This window comes from Gekko japonicus, unplaced genomic scaffold (assembly GCF_001447785.1).
Source record: "Gekko japonicus isolate JY-2015 unplaced genomic scaffold, Gekko_japonicus_V1.1 scaffold3778, whole genome shotgun sequence".
NCBI lineage: Eukaryota > Metazoa > Chordata > Lepidosauria > Squamata > Gekkonidae > Gekko > Gekko japonicus.
In genome coordinates, this window is record NW_015173800.1 from 62809 (window position 1) to 83517 (window position 20709).

Below are 20709 nucleotides of genomic sequence, written 5' to 3' on the forward strand. Positions count from 1 at the left end.
TCACTCTCTTCTTTTGGGGATTAATAGCAGCTCAAGTGTGAATGTCTGTTTCATTTGGCAAACCAATATGCAGCAGAATGACTAAATCTCCTCTCCCCTTCCCCATTGTGGGCCCAAATCATATTGCAGCCCCATGTGGCTGCTGTTGGAAAGAAGAATTGTTCATGGTTTTCGTTGTGTTGAGGCCCTCATGAGGTTATGCAATTTGCAGCATGAGATTAGGGGAATCAGCTTGCACCTTTACATTCAGGAAATCTAATCTGCTATCTCCCCTTACCCTGCACCTTAAGAGAAGGGGGCAAGGACTGGCTAAAGAATAAACTCGCAGCCCCTCATTCTAGCTTTTGGTAAAGTTAAAACATGAGAAGAAAGTTGCATCTGGGTTCTCGTGCTGGCTAAGTCACTGGGCCAGACTTTTGTCTTCCGACTGTCTTTCAGCTGTGATGAGTTTTTGTTCTCCAGAGAGGCTGTCGGTTGGCAACCATGTTGCGGCTCTCAGAAGCAGCCGCTTTCCAACCGAGGTTTCTTAAACATGGAATTTCTTGTAACTGCCTTGTAAACTGTGTCTTCTTGTGACCTCTTGTCAGCATTAGGGGTATGCATTCAGATCTGCCCGAGCCGAAAATATACCCGTAAAATCCATCCCCCCCCCCCCATGTATATTTTGGCTTCCCAAATGTATGTGGGTTTTCTTGGGAAAACCAAAGAAAATCCCGGATATATTCAGGAATTTCAGGTAGATCAGAAAGCAGTGGAGAGGTGGGAGCAATTTGCTGGGTGGGCTTATGCAGTCCCTTTTAAAAAGTCAGCCCGAAGATCAGCTTGGGGGGGGGGGGGGCGGGAGCTTCCTGCTACCTCAGCTGTGGCTGGCTTTGCTGCAAGAGAAGCCAGCCCAAGACCAGCTGGGTTAGTGGGGAGTTGAGAGCTCCCTGCAGGTGCAGCTCTGTGCTAGCTTCTCCTGCTGCCTAGTTTAAACTGGGCAGCAGGAGTGGGCAGCCCAGCCGGGCTCACTGTGCCCATGGGGTGCCTATTGCTCCCTGCCAGCACAGCTCTGTGGTGCCTTCTCCTGCAGCTCGGTTTAAACCTGGCTGCAGGAGAAGCCAAGCCAGGCCCGGGATTGCGCTGTTTTTTTTTTTTAACCAGCATTTTATGATTTGGGTCTATTGGACCTGAAAATTTTTGGGATTTCTGAAAAATCCTGGATCCAAAATTGGTATTTGGAGCCTGGATTTTTCAGGAAAACTTAGAAACCTCGATCATGTCACCCCTCAGTCGTCATTTCTCCAAGCTAAAGAGCCCTAAGCGCTTTAACCTTTCCTCATAGGGAAAGTGTTCCAACCTTTTTATCATTCTAGTTGCCCTTTTCTGCACTTTTTCCAGTGCTATAATATCCTTTCTGAGGTGTGGTGACCAGCTTAGACTCTATAGGTTAGAGGGAGCATTGTTCCCAGGTGTTCTGCCACACAAGTACTGACTAAGCCCAGGCCTGCTGAATTTTGGTGAATTTGTTACATCGCGTGTCTTCAGACTGTGCCCTTGGCCAGGCAGAGGGCTGGATGCAGCATTCTGTTTGCCCAAGACTCATAGATTTTTGTGCTTTATGAAAGTTGGATTCTGGAATTGTGGGACCTCTGCAAAGTAATCAGCTTTCACTATGATCAGAAAGAACTGTTAGGGGAAGGGCAAAATGAAGAGGACATGTGGATTGCTGTATCAAGCCTAGACTAATTACTCTTACATTCTGAATCTGTATGTCTTCATTTTATTAAACTAAATAACTTGAAAATTTGCTTGGTTTTCTGTGTGTTCTGAGTACATTCCGCATCTTCTAAGCCTTAACCTTGGTTAAGTGGATAACCAGATCAAAATTCGCGGTAAGCATAGAGATACACAATTTCCTGAAATTCTGAAACAATCATGGGGGGAAAGCTTGTTTTCTTGTGGTGTTTCTTTTCGGGGGGGGGGGGCATGCCAGATTGGAGACTGTGAATGGAAATTGAAATGTATGCAATATTTTATTCACCAACCTAAGCTTATTTTGCATCTAGGTTCTCTTCCAAACCATGTATTTTGCAGAGAGACTGCATGGCAGGGGTGGTTGGATCTGTCTGTAGTTTGAGGGAAAGTCTCAACAGTACCCTGCTCTCTGCTCAGATGAGTTTTTTCCTACATTATCAGAGGATGGTTTGGAGGTTATGGTGGATGTATGAAGTTAAATATAAAATGTAGTTGCAGAGGGTAGCCATGCAGGTCTACAACAGAGGAGCTAGATTTGAGTCCAGTAGCCCCTTTGAGACCAGCAATATTTTCGGGGTATAAGCTTTCGAGAGTCGGCACTCCCTTCGTCAAATGCAAGTCGGAAAAATGTAGAAATCTAATATTCAGATAACAAAATTGTCCTTAGTAGCTAGATAATTCTAATCACAAAGGGCTTGTCCCCACCATAAACTGGAATGGTTTAATAGTAATTCATCAGGAGTCTTCTTAGGCCAAGTCCACAGAGTATAAATCTATTAAACATAAGAAATGCTTGGGGAAATTAAGGATTAAGGAGCAGTCTTTTAGTGTAGGATGCAACAGACATTTGTTTCTAAAAGAGTGGTGCGTGGTTTGAAGGAGGCTTTCTTGTTTGGTGTAGTGGTTAAGTGCGCGGACTCTAATCTGGGAGAGCCGGGTTTGATTCCCCCCTCCTCCACTTGCACCTGCTGATGTGACCTTGGGTCAGTCACAAGCTCTGACACAGCTGTCCTTGAAAAAGAGCAGTTTGTGTCAGAGTTCTCTCAGCCCCACCCACCTCACAGGGTGTCTATTGTGGGGAGGGGAAGGGAGAGGAGTTTGTAAGCCGCTCTGAGACTCCAAGTGAAGGGCGGGGTATAAATCCAATCTCTTCTTCTTCTTGTCCTCATGCAGACAGTCTGTTTTTCATGCATTGCATCCTCTGATGAAACAGGTTTAGCAGGCCTTTCCAACTACACTACTAAAAATGTAAAAACTCTTGGCTACACCACTAAGAGCACTAATCCTTCCCTTTTAAACTGCTTTCAGCTATCTGCAAAAAAATGTATTGTCTGTTTCTAGCCTTGGGTCAAAGCCAGCCGCACTCTTCTACCTAGAAATTGTCTGGTGCCCTTGCCGGCCTTGGGGTACCAGTATGATGCGTTTGCAGTGATCTGTTGCTATTAATGCAACACTTGCAGTTACTGTAATCATCAGGAACAGACCAAGGTAGAGCTCATTACAATAATCTAGATTTGAGTAGGTTCCTGAGGGTGGTTGGTGAGTGGCGCAGGGCCTTCTGGGGGGGGGGGGGTGGTCATTGGGAGATACAGCACCTAAGACTTCAAGCAAAACATTCTACTTGAATAAGATATGTGTTAACTTAACTGATGTCTGATGAGAAATGAAGCTTACTGTAAAATTACTCAACATATGTCTACTTATTCAGAAGAGCCATTTCCTGTTGAAGTCTTGGGTTTGGTAAACAACTTCTAAGCATACCCTAGTGCAGCGTCTTGAAAGCCAAAAAATACTGAAGTGATACCCTGTGTTTGGTAATTTTTCTGCGGCCAGGATAAAAAGCCTGTAGCACTGCTTGATAACCTGTTGTCCCTACATCTAGGGCCAGGTTACAGTTTGTCAAATAACTAAGGTTTTTTAAAAACAAAAACTAAAAAAACACGGAGAGACAGCAAGAGAGAAAATTGCTGCTGAGCTGTGTTCTAGTGCTTCCAGTAGTGTTCACTGGTTATTCAAGACTTCCATGTTATAGGCATGGTCTTGAGAGCTTGTGGCTCTTTAGAAATTCTGAAGATGATTGACAACTGCAGATTGTCATTTGAACCTTACCTTGCCCAAGGCTACAGAAGGCACTTAGAGCAGAGATGTTTCTCTCACTTTTAATCTTCTGTTTTTAGCATGGGGGTAGTACTGATCTACCTTTAAGAACTGTTGTGAGGGTAACCGAGGTGAAGGATGCAGAATGCTCTGAAGCACAACATCAGCACTGCCTCTGTTTCATTAATGAGGCAGATGAAGTAGGCTTGTATGTTTTACGATGAAATAGTGAGGTCTTATTAATATTCCGATAGAGATCCTACCAAAGTATAAGCATTTTGCTCCTTAAATCTTTATCCACTGTGCACATAGTTAGAACTTCTGTAATGTAGCAATTGAAATATCACATAAGGCAGCAGCAGCTGCTTTGCTTTCAACCCAGTCTTACCAGCCTCTAGGCACACTGATTTCAGTAGACAGTGAGGACTGCCATAAGTCTGCATAGGATTAGACTATTTACTGGTATTTTATGTTTTCCTCCAAGGAATCTCAGCAAATTTATATGTAGTTCTGAGGTGACCTTTTACTCTGCTAAGGAGTGGCCTCTTTGGCTTCCACTGCTGACCTCTGTCTTGGGCTGTAGATGCCAAGCGGTCTCCTACAGGCAGAAGCACTGCTAAAAGAGCTGTGTGAATTTTACTTGTTCTGAAAATTGCATTACTTAAGAACAGCAATGTTGGATCACAGCAGTGGTCCACTTAGTCCAGCATCCTGTACATTACTTAAGAACAGCAATGCTGGATCACAGCAGTGGTCCACTTAGGCCAGCATCCTGTTTCACTCAGTGGCCAACCAGATGCCTGTGGCCAAAGCCACCCCCTGTTGTTACCCCTCCCATTGCTATTCAGAAGGTTATTGCTTCTGAACATGGAGGTTCCATTTAGTTATGGCTAATAACTGTTGGGGACCCCAGCCTCCATGAATGTGTCTAGTCATCCTGTGGCAATGACTTCCATGAGTTAGTTACTCTTTAGGTGAAGAAGTATTTCCTTCTGTCTCTCCTGAATCTATTTTTGTTTAAATTCATTGGGTATCTGTGAGTTCTAGAATTACGGCAGAGGGAGAATAAGTTCTGTCCGCTTTTTCCACCCAGTTTATTATTTTATAAACCTCTATCACTCACATCTTTTCTAATTTAAATTCTGTGGAGGTGAAGGCAAGAGAGATCTTTCAACTGAATAGCCACCTAAAAATTCCTCAAACCATGCTTACACGTTGTCACTGTGGTACTGTCAAATTTGGACTTAAAATGTGGTGAAGATGGTGCTTGCTCCTTACATTTCTGTTAAAAATAAGTAATGAACACTCCAGAATCAGTAAGGCATCATGTATCCCTGGCTAAGACTGCTAACATTTATAAATGCTTTAGAACATTGGGGTTTGAAAATAACCTGAAATGGCTATTCATACCTTACAAGGAGTACTTGTCAAAACCTTGGCCTAATATGGTGGCTGCTGGAGCTAACTGTCTGAAACATAAAAAGTAGTGTGGTTTAATACCCGTGAGCCAGTAAAACATGTACACAGTATTCACTTATGCACATTACTTATCCACCATACTGAGCAAATGCAAAGAGTCACTGAGGGTTTAGAAGTTTGCCACATCTTATCGACAAGTTATTTATTTTATTTTTCACATTTATTTTCCGCCCTTCCCGTGAAGGGTAGATCACAATTTACACTTAGACCTTACAGCAGTACAACAAAACAGAAATAATAATAATTAAAACCATTAAAACAATATACATCGATATGTACAGTCCCCAATATTGGTATCGCTGAAATCCAAGGTGATGTAGTCTGGGCTGCATAAGATGCTATCTTCAACAGGGTGTCCAGCTTTTCCCCCCCTAGATGCCCGTTGCCTCACCCAAAGGCCTGGTGGAACAGCTCCATTTTGCAGGCCCAGTGGAATGGTAACAGATCCCTCAGGGCCCTGATCTCATGCAGAAAAGGCCCTGACCCTGGTTGAGGCTAAACTGATGTCCATCGGGCTGGGGACAACCAGCAGATTTTGATCAGCGGAGTGCAAGGGTCTCTGGGGCACATATGAGGAGAGGCAGTCCCTTAGGTATGTGGGTCCCAGGCTGTGCAAGGTTTTAAAGGTTAATACCGATACCTTGAAGCAGATCTGGTATTCAATCAGTAGTCAGTGCAGTTGGCAGAGCACGAGCCAAGTGTGTGTCTGCACAGGCAGCGCAGACAGCAGGTGCACTGCGTCATTTTGCACCAGCTGGAGTTTTCGGATTGACTGCAAGGGCAAGCCTGTGTAAAGCGAGTTACAGTAATCAAGTCTGGAAGTGACCATTGCATGGGTCACCATTGCTAGGTCTTGGGGGAAAAGATAGGGTTTCTATCTAGTGCGCCTGCGCTGGATCAACCGGTGCATAAAAGGCAGACCTTGCAACTGTGGTGACCTGGGCCTCCATAGTACGTGAGGTATCTGGGACCACCCCCAGGCTCCTCACTTTCTGGGCTGGCACAAGTGGCGTGCCATCTAAGGCAGGCAGCCTGATTCCCGACCCTACTTCCTCCTGACTTAGGTACAGGACCTCCGTCTCAGTTGGGTTCAGTTTCAACTGGCTCTGCTGTAGCCATCCAGCCACGGCCTCTAGAGTCCTGGCCAGATTTTCTGGGCTGAAATCCGGGCAGCCATCCATCAACAGAAAGAGCTGGGTGTCATCTGTATACTGATGACATCCCAGCCCAACCCCCCAGACCAGCTGGGCAAGGGGGCACGTATAGATGTTAAATAACATTGGTGAGAGAATCTCCCCCTGAGGCACTTCACATTCAAGTGGGTGTCATGGGGCTACTCCCTCACCAAATGCCACCCTCTGTCCCCAATCTCAGAGAAAGGTGGAAAACCATTGTAAGGCAGACCTATCTCGGCAAGGTGATGGGTCAAAAGGTCATAGTCAACTGTGTCAGACACTGCTGTCAGATCTAACAATAACAGAAGCGCCAGCCCACCTTGATCCAAATGCCTCCGGAGGTCATCTGTGAAGGCAAGTAACGCCGTTTCTGTCCCATGGCCCGGGTGGAAACCTGACTGGAATGGATCAAGGATGGATGCGTCCTCCAGAAAAGCCTTTTGTTCAGCCACCACTCTCTCAACTACCTTACCAAGAAATGGTAGATTTAAGACTGGGCGGTAGTTGGCCAGGACTGTTGGGTCCAATGTAGATTTATTTAAGAGTGGACGGACCACTGCCTCCTTTAACACCACCAGGAAAGTCCCAGATGAAAGGGACAGGTTGATAATTTCTCCCAGGCGGACCGAATGCTCTCCCTGCAGGCCTTAATCAGCCAGGAAGGGCATGGATCAAGAGGGCATGTGGTTGGCTTCAAAGCTGCTAGAACTCTGTTGACGTCCTCCTGAGAGAGTCAGTTGAAATGGTCTAATATGGAACCTACAGACAGACAAGTAGAACTTTGTTGACGTCCTCCTGAGTCAGTGGAAATGGTCTAATATGGAACCTACAGACGGACAAGGGGCTTCCAGTTCCTTTACTGTATCAACTGTGGCCAGGAGGTCCTGGCGGAGTGATAAGACTTTATCTGCGAAATAAGTTGCAAATGCTTCACAGCCAATCTCCCAATTCCCTAGCATTTTGTTTGCCCTGTGGCAATGAAGTAAGTAATCAAATAATTCTGAACGATTGGGCCAGGCGTGACTTCACAGATGCAATGGTGGCCGTATAGAATTGCTTCTTAGCAGCCTTTACCGCCATCTCATAGACCCTCATAAATGTTCTATAAGATGTTCTTGTCACTCCATTACGAGTACGCTGCCGCACTTGCTCTAGCCATCTCAGCTCCCATTTCATCATCTGCAGCTCTGGGGTTTACAATGGGGCTGCTTTGACATGGTAGAGACGGCAGGGGGGGGGAGCAATCTTGACAATGGCTTTGGAAAACCGGGAATACCAGCTCATGCAACGAGCCACCAGGAGGCATCCGATCCTGCATAGCATCCTGAAGCCACTCAGGGTCCCTTTAAATATTCTTGCCACCTAAACAGGGATGAGATAGGCATAGTCAGTCAGACCTTCAGGGTGAAATGGTCTGAGCATGGGACTACCTCTGCTAAAGGCCAAAGTAAGTTTGACAGTATCCTCGTGGCTACCATGAGGACTTTGCCACCGCTTGGATGTCACTTAAGAATGCTGGCAGGGCCCAACCCTGATCAAAATGGCAACATGGCAGTTTTTGAGATGCATTTATTGTGTTCCCCTTATGCCTTTTCAAGTGCCCAAATGGTTGCACCATGATCTGATGGCTCTTTCAGCACTCTAGTTCTGTTCAGGATTGGGCCCTCATGGCATTTTTAAATGCCTCTAAAAGGATGGCATCCTTGTGGTGGTCACAACATCCTCATCATAGCTAGTTAAACCCAAGTCCAAAATTAGTATGGTTTCATTCCAGTTTGAATCTAAACTTCAGACACAGCAATTTTCTTTCTGTGTTGAAATGATGGCTTCCAAGAGTCACAGGACAGTGCTTTCCCCCTCTCTTTTTTTGGGTCCCTCAATACCACCTTTGCTGGGTCCTTCCAAGAATGTTAATTAATTGTTAATTAAGTTCACTGATCAGCTGTCAGGCAGATGACTGATTTTTAGAAAAACTCCACCCTAGTTTTGCATGGAAACAGAGCAACAAGACAATCGCGAGCTTATTCAGCATTGGTTCTCCACAGAATAGGAAATGTGGCCTGGAAAAAGCAATGGGAGGCTTTGGCTTAACTGTTTTCTTCTGCATGAATACTTTTCTCAGCCCTCACTGGGTGTGTGTGTGTGTGTTGCGCAGGCAGCTGCTTCTCTGTACCGTCAGTTGCTGTGACAGATGGAACAGGTGACTCCTTCCAGGATGATGGCTCAGGAATTACATTGCTGCCTCTTTGGCTGGTGGGGTGGAGAAATTCGTGTTAACCCTTCTGGTGGCTTGAAGTGATCCCCTCTTGGCTGACAGCTGCAAACAGAGCTCAGTTAATGCATAGTTGATGTTAAACAACCATGTGATAAGAAGCCTGTTGCTTGGTAAACTTTCCATCCATTTCTATTCATCATGATCATCTGAGAAGATTTAGAATAGCCATTTTACATGACTAAACTGTCACACAACCACTGCAGATAAGAACGTAACATACATGAAAAGAGGAGGGGAGTGTACACAGCAACAGTGTTTCAAAAGGGACTGGGTATATTGGTGTTTACTTGCCAGTTCTAGAAACCTCCAAGCCAAGATGGGGGGAGAGATGGGATGGGGGCACCAAAAGGAGGCATAGGTGTAGAAGCCATTTTGGAAACCTGGTGGGATTTGGGAAATCATCCCTGGATGTAAACTACAGAAGGAAATAGGAAAAGGCTATGTTGTGGGTGGTATTGCTGTCTACTTGGCAGAGGAGATAAAGCAATTAGTGTAGATGAAAATACTAGAGTTAAAAAGTACCATTGTACTTGGAGGGCATTATCACCACCTGACCAAAATTCTAAGGATAGATAAAGAAATCAGAGAGACACTGCTAAAGGAGGCAGTGTTGCAATAATGGAAGTCTTCAGCTGCCTTTACATCGATCAGACAAATGTCCATTCAAATTGTGACACAAGGACGACATTTCTAGACACAGTTAAACAACTGTTTCCTAGAACAGTTCTTCCTAGGGAAAGGAATCCTACAGGTGATCCTGAGAGCTACCTAGGATCTGGTGCAGGAGGTAAAAGTGGTCAAACCTGTGGGGGGAACATGGGCAGAGAATTTCCTAGAATGGCTAAGCACAACTGCACGTGACTTCAGAAGAGGCAGTTTCTCAAAGATAAGAGGAGTTATTAAAAGAAGAATTGAAAGCAGGAGTCAGGAGGGTGAAATCTTCAGGATGCTTGTAGCGTATTCAAGCCACAATAACAGAGGCTCGGCTAGAATGTATGCCACTGAGCAATGCTGGGATGGGAAACGAGTAGAAGAAGAGATTGGATTTATACCCTGCCCTTCACTTGGAGTCTCAGAACGGCTTATAAACGCCTTTCCCTTCCCTTCCCCTCCCCTCCCCTCCCCACAACAGACACCCTGTGAGGTAGGTGGGACTGAGTGAGCTCTTTCCAGAACTGTCCTTGAGAGAACAGCTCTGACAGACTATGGCTTGCCCAAGGTCATTCAACAGCTGCAAGTGGAGGAATGGGGAACCAAACCCAGTTCTCCCCGATTAGAGTCCGCACACTTAACCACGACACTAAACTGGCTCTCAATGAAAGTATCAATGAAACTGCCACAGACAAGAAGGCCTTCTTTATAGAGGGGAAGTTTAGCCCAATTGGGGGAATTTGAGGGAACCCCAAATTGAAATGCAAGAAAGTGATGAAGCAAGTACACAAGGAATTTGAAGAGCACATTTCTAGAAGTATTAAGACAAACAGCAAGTCCTATTGGAAATAGGAAATTGAACTAGATGGATCGTCTGTTGTAGTATGGCCACTTTTATCTTCTTACACTAGTAGTTTGGTATAGTGATTAGGAGCGCAGACTCTAATCTGGGAGAACCGGGTTTGATTCCCCTCTCCTCCACATGCAGCTGCTGATGTGACCTTGGGTCAGTTACAAGTTCTCTTGGAGCTGTTCTCTCATGAGCTGTCCTTTAAAGAGCTCTCTCAGCCCCACACAGGGTGTCTGTTGTGGGGAGGGGAAGGATATTGTAAGCCAGGCTCAGACTCTTTTGAGTAGAGAAGGGGGGGGGATAAATCCAACCTCTTCCTCATCCTCTTCTTCTTCTTAGTCATTGTCTTCTTCTTGTGGCTCTGCGAACCTGCCTTTGACGTTTCCTTTGTGCCAGTTTTTGAATGGTGGCGGTATGTACTCGATATATCCTGGTTCCTTTCTTTATGCTACAAGTCAGGTCCATTATGCAGTCATTAGGATTCACAGTGTTTGTGTGCTTTAAATAAGGTTTGTTATAAGTCCCTGTTAGGGGGAAATCAAGTTAAAAACTGAATACATAAATGCTGCAGTTGTATACTCAGTCCTTCTGGGAGCCATAGGATAAGCGCTCTGGCTTGGGGGTGGGGGTTCTGTGCTGAACATAATCTTCATTTGGCTCCGAGGCAATCCAGATTCTGTTCCTAGAAACACTAAATTCTGTACTTATGTATTATGTAGGTTTCCCCATATTTGTCTGTTGTTGCTCAGTTCTGCTAGCTCCTCAAGGGCGCTATGCAGTGAATTAAGCAGCAGAGCTGGTGTGCCTGTATTTGGGCGAGAGAGAAGCAGTGGCTTTTGTACTACTCACCCACAGAAAAACCATTCATTCCTCTTTTGCTTAGAACCTTTGGCTGCCCAGTCTGTGCTGTGGAGCTGGGGAGTGTTAAAAATCAGCTGAGATGCCGCTGGCTGTACCAGTGCTGAGACATAAGGGGAAGCCGGGAGGCCCTGTGCAATGTGTGGGGTCTTAAGGATCCACCCTTCATCTGCCTCTTGCTCTCAGATTTATATGTCCCTGAAACCTCCTTTCTTTGCGTTAAAGCTGTTTAAGGAACTCGCAGGGATTGCCTGCCAAATGTAAATCCGCACAGCACGTATTTCACTGGTCTTTTCAACCATGTTATTTCCCCACAGTTCTCTTAACAAGTTGTGTTTGGATACTTTTTTGGGGGGGGTGTTTGGGACAGGGTGGCCACTTACCCAGATGAGAATAGCAGTTCCTTATTTACATATCCTCAAGCATGTACAAATTATAAATGATGGTTGGGTCTCATTGGGTCTGAACTAATGATGCAACCAATCTAGGCAGTCAATGCTACCCTGTAGATAAGAGGTATTAGTAAAGGTAAAGGTTTCCCTTGCTCGAAAACTAGTCGAATCCGACTCTCCATTTTCAAGCCGAAGACGTTTCCGTGGTCATGTGGCTGGCATGACTAAATGCCAAGGCGCACGGAATGCTGTTACCTTCCCACCAAAGCGGTACCTATTTATCTACTTGCAATTTCTTGCTTTCGAACTGCTAGGTTGGCAGGAGCTGGAACCAGAGATGGGAGCTCGAGCCGTCATGTAGCACTCGGGTCTCGAACTGCTGAACTACCGACCTTCCAGCCTGCAGTTCAGCGTCTTAACCACTTGAGCCACCGCAGCTCCTAAGAGGCATTAGCAAATCTTAATAATCAAATGTGCTACAGTTATGGTGCCGTGACCTTGATGACCCAGACTAGCCCAATCTCATCAGCTCTCAGAAGCTAAGTACTTGGATGGAGGGCTGCTAAGGAGATCCAGGGTTCCTTGCAGAGGGGCAGGCAGTGGCAAACCACCTCTGTTTGTCTCTCGCCTTGAAAACCCTATGGAGTCGCTATAGGTCAGTTGCCACTTGATGGCACTTTTCACCACCGCAGTTACAGGAGAACATAAGGCATGTTGCATAAAATTGGGAGGTGGTCCTTAATGAATAGGTGACCTTTGAAGACTGTCTCTTTGGAGAATTTTGTAACACCTGACAGTATTATGGCTTTATATCCTTATCTCAGTAAACAACCTTTGGAATACTGAAGGTAAAGTGTTTTAAAAATGAGTTTTGAACCCTTGCAGTTTTAAGTCGGCTCAGCGTGCCATGATACCTTAATGCTGACAGCACATTTGTATGGAAACATTTAATGCTCCAACTTTGGTATTTGAGTGGAAGCTTGAGGAGAAATTCCATGAAAAGCAGAACCGATAGGGCTGGAGAATGATGTCAGCATCACGCTGGGAGGAAGAAACATGGTTCTTGGTACAGAGGCTTTCTATTGGGCTTGCTGTGGATTGTGAGGGGGTAACGGTGTCAGTCTACTGTAGCAAAATGAAACACAAGTGCAGAAGCACCTTATTTATACTGTGGACTGTGTATTTATAGGCAGCAGTGAATTCTGCAAATCATAAAGACTGAAGCATCATGCCTGGAAAGCATTTCTTTGGAAGAAATAACATGCAGCCTACAGGTAGAACATGTCTGATGTCACAGGAGTGTATTTCTCCTATTTGTGTACCCACACGACCACTGCCTGTGTGTGTACTGAAAAGCCGTAGCCAAATATGCACATGTGTTTGTGACATACAGCAATCTGCATGCATGTTTACTGCACCAGAAGTAAGTGCTTTCCATGTTAACACAAAGGGTTTAGTTGCTGCTGCAGTTTCTTCGCTCTTCTCGAAATGGTATTTAAACTGAGATCGTTCTGATGAAGCTCAAACTCAATTCTCTTTTCAGTCAAGGTTGGTTAACCTGATTTGGGAGTTTCATTCTGGGTTTTCTCTCAGTATGGTACACGTAAGGTTTAGGAATTGAAGGGGTGCAGCATTCCAAACCACTTTAGCCACAATCTGTGAACTTTGTAGATGCCTGCATTGTTCTAGCAGTTCCTTTACCAGCTGCCTACCCCCACGTTATCTCAATTTTTTTTTAAAGAGGAGCTTGGAGTTCTGGCACAAGAACCATTCAAAGAGAAATGTGTGCGTGTTCTGCTTCCCCCCCACACACACACACACTTTTTTTTTTTAAGTTCTTGTGCCAGATCCTAAAAATTAATCCTGAAACTCAACAGCCTGGAGGTTTTTTGGGAGTATCTGTTCAAGGGAAAACTCCTAAGGAATGTAGCTGTAGGGTTAGGTGCTGCACACACACCCTCTGGATGGTGGACTTTGACCAGTCATTGCTGTATGAGAAGCAGTCCCTTTCCTGCTTGAGGATTTTTCCTTTTCGTTTGGCTTGATCACTGAGACAGCTTAGTTTTTTTATTTATGTACAATAAGTTCTGCTAGAACCTTTCACCCAAGAATTTTGTGGTTTGGTGTTTCAAGCAAAGACTTTGCTACCACTGAGTTTTTTGGTGTTTTTTTAAAATGCTGCTGATATTGATGTGGAAGCAGTTGTGTTTGTAACGGAGCTTGCTGCAAGAGCCTAGGTTTTTAACAGCTTCTCCAAGAGTGACTTCCCTTGTGTGCCAAGATTCAAAGTCCATCTTTCAAGTGGTACAGCAAGAGGAGGGGAGGGAGTGTGGCCAGCATCAAAAGAATTTTTTGAACAGCTTCTCTTAGCAGTCAGACCAGCTTTTTAGACCAAACCTTAGAGAGCATAGGGAAACTTCTATCTGAACAGTGTACCTTGAGGGGGGGGGGAGGTAATGTTGGTATTAAAATCACAGAGTTGTGCTCACAATTTTAATATATGACAAATAGGGTGCGTTCAGACGGGGGCTTTATATCGGCTAGGGTGCCGGTTCCAACCGTTGTACTCACCGGCGTTCAGACGGGGCACATCTGCCTCCTGTCCCTAACAGTAAAGCCCTTTACACCGTTGCACACAAGTGGTGGTATACTGAGTGCAACGGTTGTAAACGGTGTACCCCGGCGTCTGATCGGTCTCCACCGTTCCACAGCCATTTCCGTCAGAAGCCTGAGGCTTCTGGCTTTCCCCCCCCGGTTCCAACCGGTGCAGTTTATGCCGGCAGAAAGCCCCCGTCTGAACGTGCCCATACAGTGTTCTAGTTAAGATAATTCCAGATAGGAGATTGGACCATCAGTCCTTCCTGTCTTATTGGAGACAGCCATGTTCCCAGTGGAGAACATGGTATAGTTAGCACAATAGTGTGTGTGCAAGGTGTGTGCAGAATAAATGTTTCCAAGTTGTGGTGAGTGTCATTAACTACAGGAAGCCTTTGTGTATGCCATATTTAAAAAAATCAGTCCAAGTTAAGCAAAGTGGACATCGATTCATGGTTTCTTTGATTTTTACATAATTTATTCTACAGTTTTTACTCAGCTGGTAAATCACAAGGAGGAGCAACAAACTGTAGGATGCTGAAGCTCCACCCTCTGGCCAAATGAAATATTGTTCAGTAACTTGGGCTTCTGGGATTTCCTGGTGTGTTGCTTACCTGGTGTTCCAAGCACATCTGGACTACCTGGAGGGCTATAAAACTTGTTTCTGAATGAAAGCCAGGTTGGGTGGCAGGCGGCATTCTGTCGCTTTCTGCGATCCTGAAAAACTGTGGCACGTGCAACACCCTGGCTGCAGAATAAGGTGCTCCTCTTCCCCCCTTGTGCTTCAGCTTTGCTCCTGATCAGTTGAAACCTTGGGAGTGCTGTTTTATTTGCACAGTTGTTCATATTATAGAAACCGAGTAATCTAATGCTTGTGTCTTTCTTCCAGGTTCATGTTGGGAAGGGGTCTGAAACGCAAGTTGAGTGATTATGAGGAAAACATGGCTGGCCTCTCAAGTGCCTTCGATTCCAGTCGAAACCTGCCCTATCCGCTCAAGAGGCAGCTGGTGCTCAATGTGTGCCTTGCCAAGCTGCAGACATACAAGATGCTGGTGGAGCCAAACTTGCACCGCTCTGTCCTTATAGCCAACACTGTCAGGCAGATTCAGGAGGAGATGAGGCAAGAAACCAGCCAGCAGCTCCTGAACATGTGCAGCGGTCTCAGCGCCAGCCCTTTGGCTTGCATGAGCACGGATTCGTCCACAATGCCTTTACATCTTTTCCCTTGCGATAACCAGCAGGAGTCCAATGGTTATGAACCACGGCCAGTAGAAGCCCCCCTGGAAAACAGCCTGTTGATGGTTTCTGATAATGACATGTCGTCTGCCATTTCCTCTATTCTGAAAGACTTGGACTTTATGGAGGACGTGAGCCCGCCCACCTGTTTGCCTGCACCTGGAGACGATCAGTTTAAGGCTCCTGAAACGCCCGGTCTTCGGTCGGAAGATGACAGGCAGGATTTGAAGGGAGTGGAATGTGCATTTGGCTCCTTTGAAATTTCAAACTCAACTAGCTACTTGAAAGACTTGGCTATAGACGACATCTTTGAAGATATCGACACTTCGATGTATGATTCAGACTTTGACTGCCCCTCACTGACGCTTCCAAGACCGTTCCCTGTAGCGCCTGTGGAAGAGACCTTGAAAACCTTTCCCTCTTGCAATTCTTCCTCAGCAAGCAACATCCCAATTTGTAGAAGTGATTTGAGTGACTTGGACCACATCATGGAGATTCTTGTTGGGTCCTGACGGCTCTCTGCCCCTTGGAAAAAAAAATCCAAAGATATTTTATTCTACTGCCACATTTGAATTAAAACCACAGAGGAATTAAAAACCATGGAGAGGGAAGCTGCAAAGTGGTGTGCCAAAGTGGCAACCAGAGGCATTATCTTTGTGTGGTCCTTAAAAACCTCTCCAAGACTCATATGTAAACCAAAAAATGCAGCTGGCTTTTGTGTAAAATGGTATATTTATTAAACAAATTGTGCAATCTTTTTTTTTTTTTTTTGGTCCCTCTGGGGTATATGCAAAGATTGTCTCTCTTGCACACGCCCCCTTCTCCCCTTATTCCAGCAGAACTAACTTTTTAATGTGCAATTTTTAATCTGTCTGAAAGAATTTGGATACATGAATTTTGGAAAAAAAATATCTTCTGAAGTAAAGATTTCTATTTTTTAATATCTGATTACATGATTTGTTTGGCATTCACTGGAGCTGCATCCTTGGAGTTTGCATCCTCAATAAATAGAGATATATTTAAAAAAACATTTAAAAGACAAAAAAAATTTCTCCCTTCCCTTTTGTTGAAGGGGCCTCCAGATGCTTGGCAGCAGAAATAACCTTGCAAATTTGTAAAGCGTTTGAAGACTATTTATTTTTGTAAATTTTTTTAGCCTTTCTACATTTTACTACGTAGATCCATCATAGTTTGGAGATGACAAATTTCCGATTGGATGTGGGTGGCACTACCTCTATAAGCTGAAACGCTTTAACTCTTTCCAGTGCTTTGTCTAACACTGCAGTTCTTTTTTCTCCCCCCCACCCCACCCCACGGCTGGCGCTTGATGTGCAGGACGGGAGAAGTAAGAAATTGTTGACAACTTCTTGGCTGGTGAAATTTGGATGGTATTTAATTGTATGCATTTACAAATGTAATTTATATGTAGATGATCCAGTTTTAAAAACTTTTTGTCAGTATTATGTGCATCAATTTGGGGTAATTTGCGGATTTTTAAAAAATATATTAATATTTAACTGTACATGTAGAAGTATTTTAACTCTTTGGAGAATATTGTATCTTCGCAACAATTTTTTTTTTTAGATTTTATGTGCAATATATCACTTAAAATGGAACTTTTTTTGCACCACCCTATATTGTAAGCAACCGTCGTTCAATGCACATATGGCAGATAAAAACTAAAGATGCCTGATGGAGGCGCACAGACCTGGTGGCAATTTTGTGCAGAAGCCCTGTAGGAAATTGGAAGCTGTGTTGTTCCACAGTTCCCCGTCAAAGGTGTTCGCCATGGAATGTACCTTTTCTGTGTGGCTAATTTTAAACATCACCAAGGACCCCTTAGCATCACCCCTTCCCATCTTCAGTGGGTTAGGAACCCTCCTGGCGGTAATCCTAGAGGCAGAAGCCACTTCAGCTGTATCCCAATTCATTAGTTTCGGTATTTGTGGCGGCAGTGCCGCCTACAGGTGTTTAGGCGTCCATACAGATGTTTACAATTTGCACATGCCCTCACATCAGTTACTTTCTGGTTTTTGCTACCGTAAACTGCATCTGGTTTGGTAGATGCCCTCTCCTCCCGATCCTTTACCGGCAGTGAACGTAACACAGCAGCATGTGGACATTGCAGAATCATTCATCCATGCCCTGTCATACCCGGTTATGCCAGTATTGCCTGCTAGCAGTAGAAAGTTTTGTCAGGAGAACAGGCAGGCTCAGCAGTGGTTAACAGGAGAGTTCAGGTAATGAGAACAGGCTATGAAGACATTGCTCAAGTGGTCAAATTGCTATTAACACAGTCATCTCATCTCAAGAAGCGTCTGGTACTTATTTTCTGTAGTACTTCCATTTTACTGTTAAAGGAGAACCGAGCTTCAGCAGAACTGAAGACCTTCCATGGTTTAATCTCAGAGGGAGTGAAATAGCCATCTGCTTCGATCTTGGTGCTGATTTTCTGCCTCCCACCAAAGGCCATGAATGTGTCGGTCTTACGCCACAAATAGTGCAAAATAAGTCACATCGGTTGGCCCACGGCATACTTCAGCAGTCTGAAAAGTATTGGTGCATTAATGTGCATGTGGTGCGTTAATGGATCTAAATCACTGTGGCCCTCTTGGCAAAACATGGTCCGTTTTTGGAGTAAAGGGATGAGGTCGAAAGATGTTTGTCTCAGAATGTATACAGACTGTGCATAATTGCTTCTTTATATGTAAAAAAAAATGCGAATCTTGAAAATGGCAAGGGCCTTCTGCACTGTGATGAAGCAGAATTGTGGGTGAAATATTTTTTAACTTCCTGTGATAATAAATATTTCAATCTGACCATCTCATCTATAGATGTGGTTCTTAGTTTTAAAATATTTGAAACCGTGTTTCTGTTTCTGCTGTCAGCTTTCCAGCAGAGAAAAGCTTGGAGCTTCTCCCTGGGCTGTGTTATCATCTCCTTCCAGCATTTGGCCAAGAAGAGTCTTCTCCCTCACCCCCCCACCTCAAGGAACTGAGAGGGGCGGGCATGAGCGAGGGAGAGTCATACTCTATTTCTTAATCCTACAATGGTGGTAAAGCCTTCTGGACGGTCTTTGAGACCTCAGCTGATCTGGAGATAGCCCAGAACTCACTCTCTCAGGCTGTTTCTAGCTTGACAGCACACGTTATTTGCGGGTGTGGTGGCTCTTCTATACCCCAAGAATCCTCCCTGGTGCCAGGGGAAAAGCTGCTTCTTTCCTTGCAGTACCAGTTTGGGGAAGGGGTCTGTAAGGTGTGACTCAGTTTTAAGCGTGAAGGTGTTTGGTTAACATTGAAACAGCCATTTCCACCTCAGCATTAACCCTGGATACAACTTTTGACTGGAAAACATCAGCATGGGATTCAGTGCTGTACTCACTGAAATGCAAACTCATTCACTTGAACACAGGTTGCAGTTCTTGGAGGAGTGATCTTGACCAATAATGTGCATCGATGAAGAATGTATGAGGGCCTGTTGTTAAAAGGGGTTGGGCTGCCCTGCATGGTGATGAGTCTGTGAGTGAGAGGAGCTGAGCAGGGGAAATGGCTGTGGCACTCCGTGTATTTTACAAGAGACAAGGGTAGCAAATGAGGCATAAGAAGAACCCTGATGGATCGGACCGGTGGCCCCTCTAGTCCAGCCTCCTGTCTCACACAGTGGCCATCCAGTTCCTCTGGAGGGCCAACAACAAGGCACAGAGGCCGAGGTCCTCTCCTGATGCTGGGATTCCGAGGCTATCTCTGAATGGAGGTTCACCTCAGTCACCATCCTGACCCACTTGTAACCCTGAACCTGAGAGAGAGGTGGTAGAGGGTGGCAGTAGGCACTGTGAGCGGAGAAGGGGGATGGTGCTTGTGTTGTAGCTTCAGTCGTTTTAGTTCAAGCGGAAAATATTTAAAAACAAGAGTCTAAGGTTGGAAAGCTTTATTAAAGGCCATGTTACAAAAAGTATCAGTGCAGACTTGTTAGTTGTCAGCCGTCTTCTAAGAGATCTGGATTCTTTGTTTTAAATAAATTTCAGCCTCAAAGAACCTTTCACGAGGGTGGTGGTAGGCATGCCTCCATGACCCCACATGCTTTCCGCTGCAGGCTTTTGCCTGTCTGTGTCTTAACAGCACCCCTGCACGGAGGCAACTAGACGCTGATCTGAACTATTGCTATTAAAGGGGGGGGGGAGCAGTATGTAAACAGACCCTCCTGAAAACCACAACTATAATGCCAAATTAGTTTTTATTCCAGAGTAGACTAATCCACACAAGATCTAACACTCAGGGGCCATGCTTAGACTACATTCAGACTGGTCCTTAGCACTGCTCTGGACCAGATCCCACCTCGTGCCGTCAAGAGAAGCGGCGGCAGCAGCGCATGTGCGTAAGAAGCCAGTGTGAGATGTACTATGAGGCCACATGAAGCACGTTCCAAGCAAGTCTCCAGGCGGCCTCAGAATTTTGAACTGTTAACAGAATCCTAGAACTGGAGTGAGGGAATCCATGTTGCTTTCCTCTGTGTAAAGTGCATCGCAATGGGAGCAGGGGTGGAACAGAGAGGGGCAGGCTCTGCCCCCTCCACATATTCTTACTTGGTAACAGAAGCAGAACGCAGCAGTTGCCAAAGTGGCACCGCTGAAACAAAGGAGCTGCGTTACTCTTGATCCGTTTGCAGGATCCGCACTGTCGGGAAGTTAAATAATACAAGATGGGGAGTGTGGATTTGAATGTACAAAAGCTGGGAAAGAGCCTGGGAATGAACAGAGGAGTAAAATCACAAAGTTACACGAAACAGCTAATTTAGAATGGGGTTCCTTTTCACATGGGCTCTTCAATGCGCCCTGGCTTATGAAGGCAGGCAGGTTTTTTTAAAGGTCTCACTCACCTTAAGGATAAAATGCCATCCTCCCACAGTTGTTAGTGAGGCTTTAATCGGGGGTTTTCCAAGTCCTGTTTTTATCTGGGTTTTGTTGTTCTATTTTATCCTTTAGGCATGTGAAACTTTAAAAACAACAACACACAACTGCCTTAGGAAGCCAAAGCTGGCCTTAATAGAGCCTCTGTTGAAAGGGACCTAAAAGGGAGTGACATCAACAATTCTGAGGAATGCTTATCATACAAGGAATCCTCTGCTAATGTTCAGTAGTGCAGTGGAGTTGGGGGGGGTGCTCTTCATCAAGAAGGTCAGCAACCAACAGGTTAAGTTTCCTCCAGTGACAGAAGAAGAAGAGATGGGATTTATACCCCGCCCTTAACTCGGAGTCTCAGAGCAGCTTACAAACTCCTTTCCCTTCCCACAACAGACACCATGTGAGGTAGGTGGGGCTGAGAGAGCTCTTTCGAGGACTGCTCTGGAAAGAACAGCTCTGAGAAC

General features: G+C 45.1%; 1 protein-coding gene across 1 annotated transcript in view; it reads left to right on the forward strand.

Annotated features, from left to right (window-relative positions):
* LOC107120804 (SERTA domain-containing protein 2-like) overlaps positions 1-16177 on the forward strand; it is a 24161-nt gene extending 7984 nt beyond the window's left edge. The window contains exon 2 of the mRNA XM_015423571.1: positions 14999-16177. Coding sequence (XP_015279057.1) covers positions 15003-15857 — 855 coding nt within the window. The 5' untranslated portion in view covers positions 14999-15002 and the 3' untranslated portion in view covers positions 15858-16177. The remainder of the gene's footprint in view (positions 1-14998) is intronic.
* The last annotated feature ends 4532 nt before the right edge of the window (positions 16178-20709 follow it).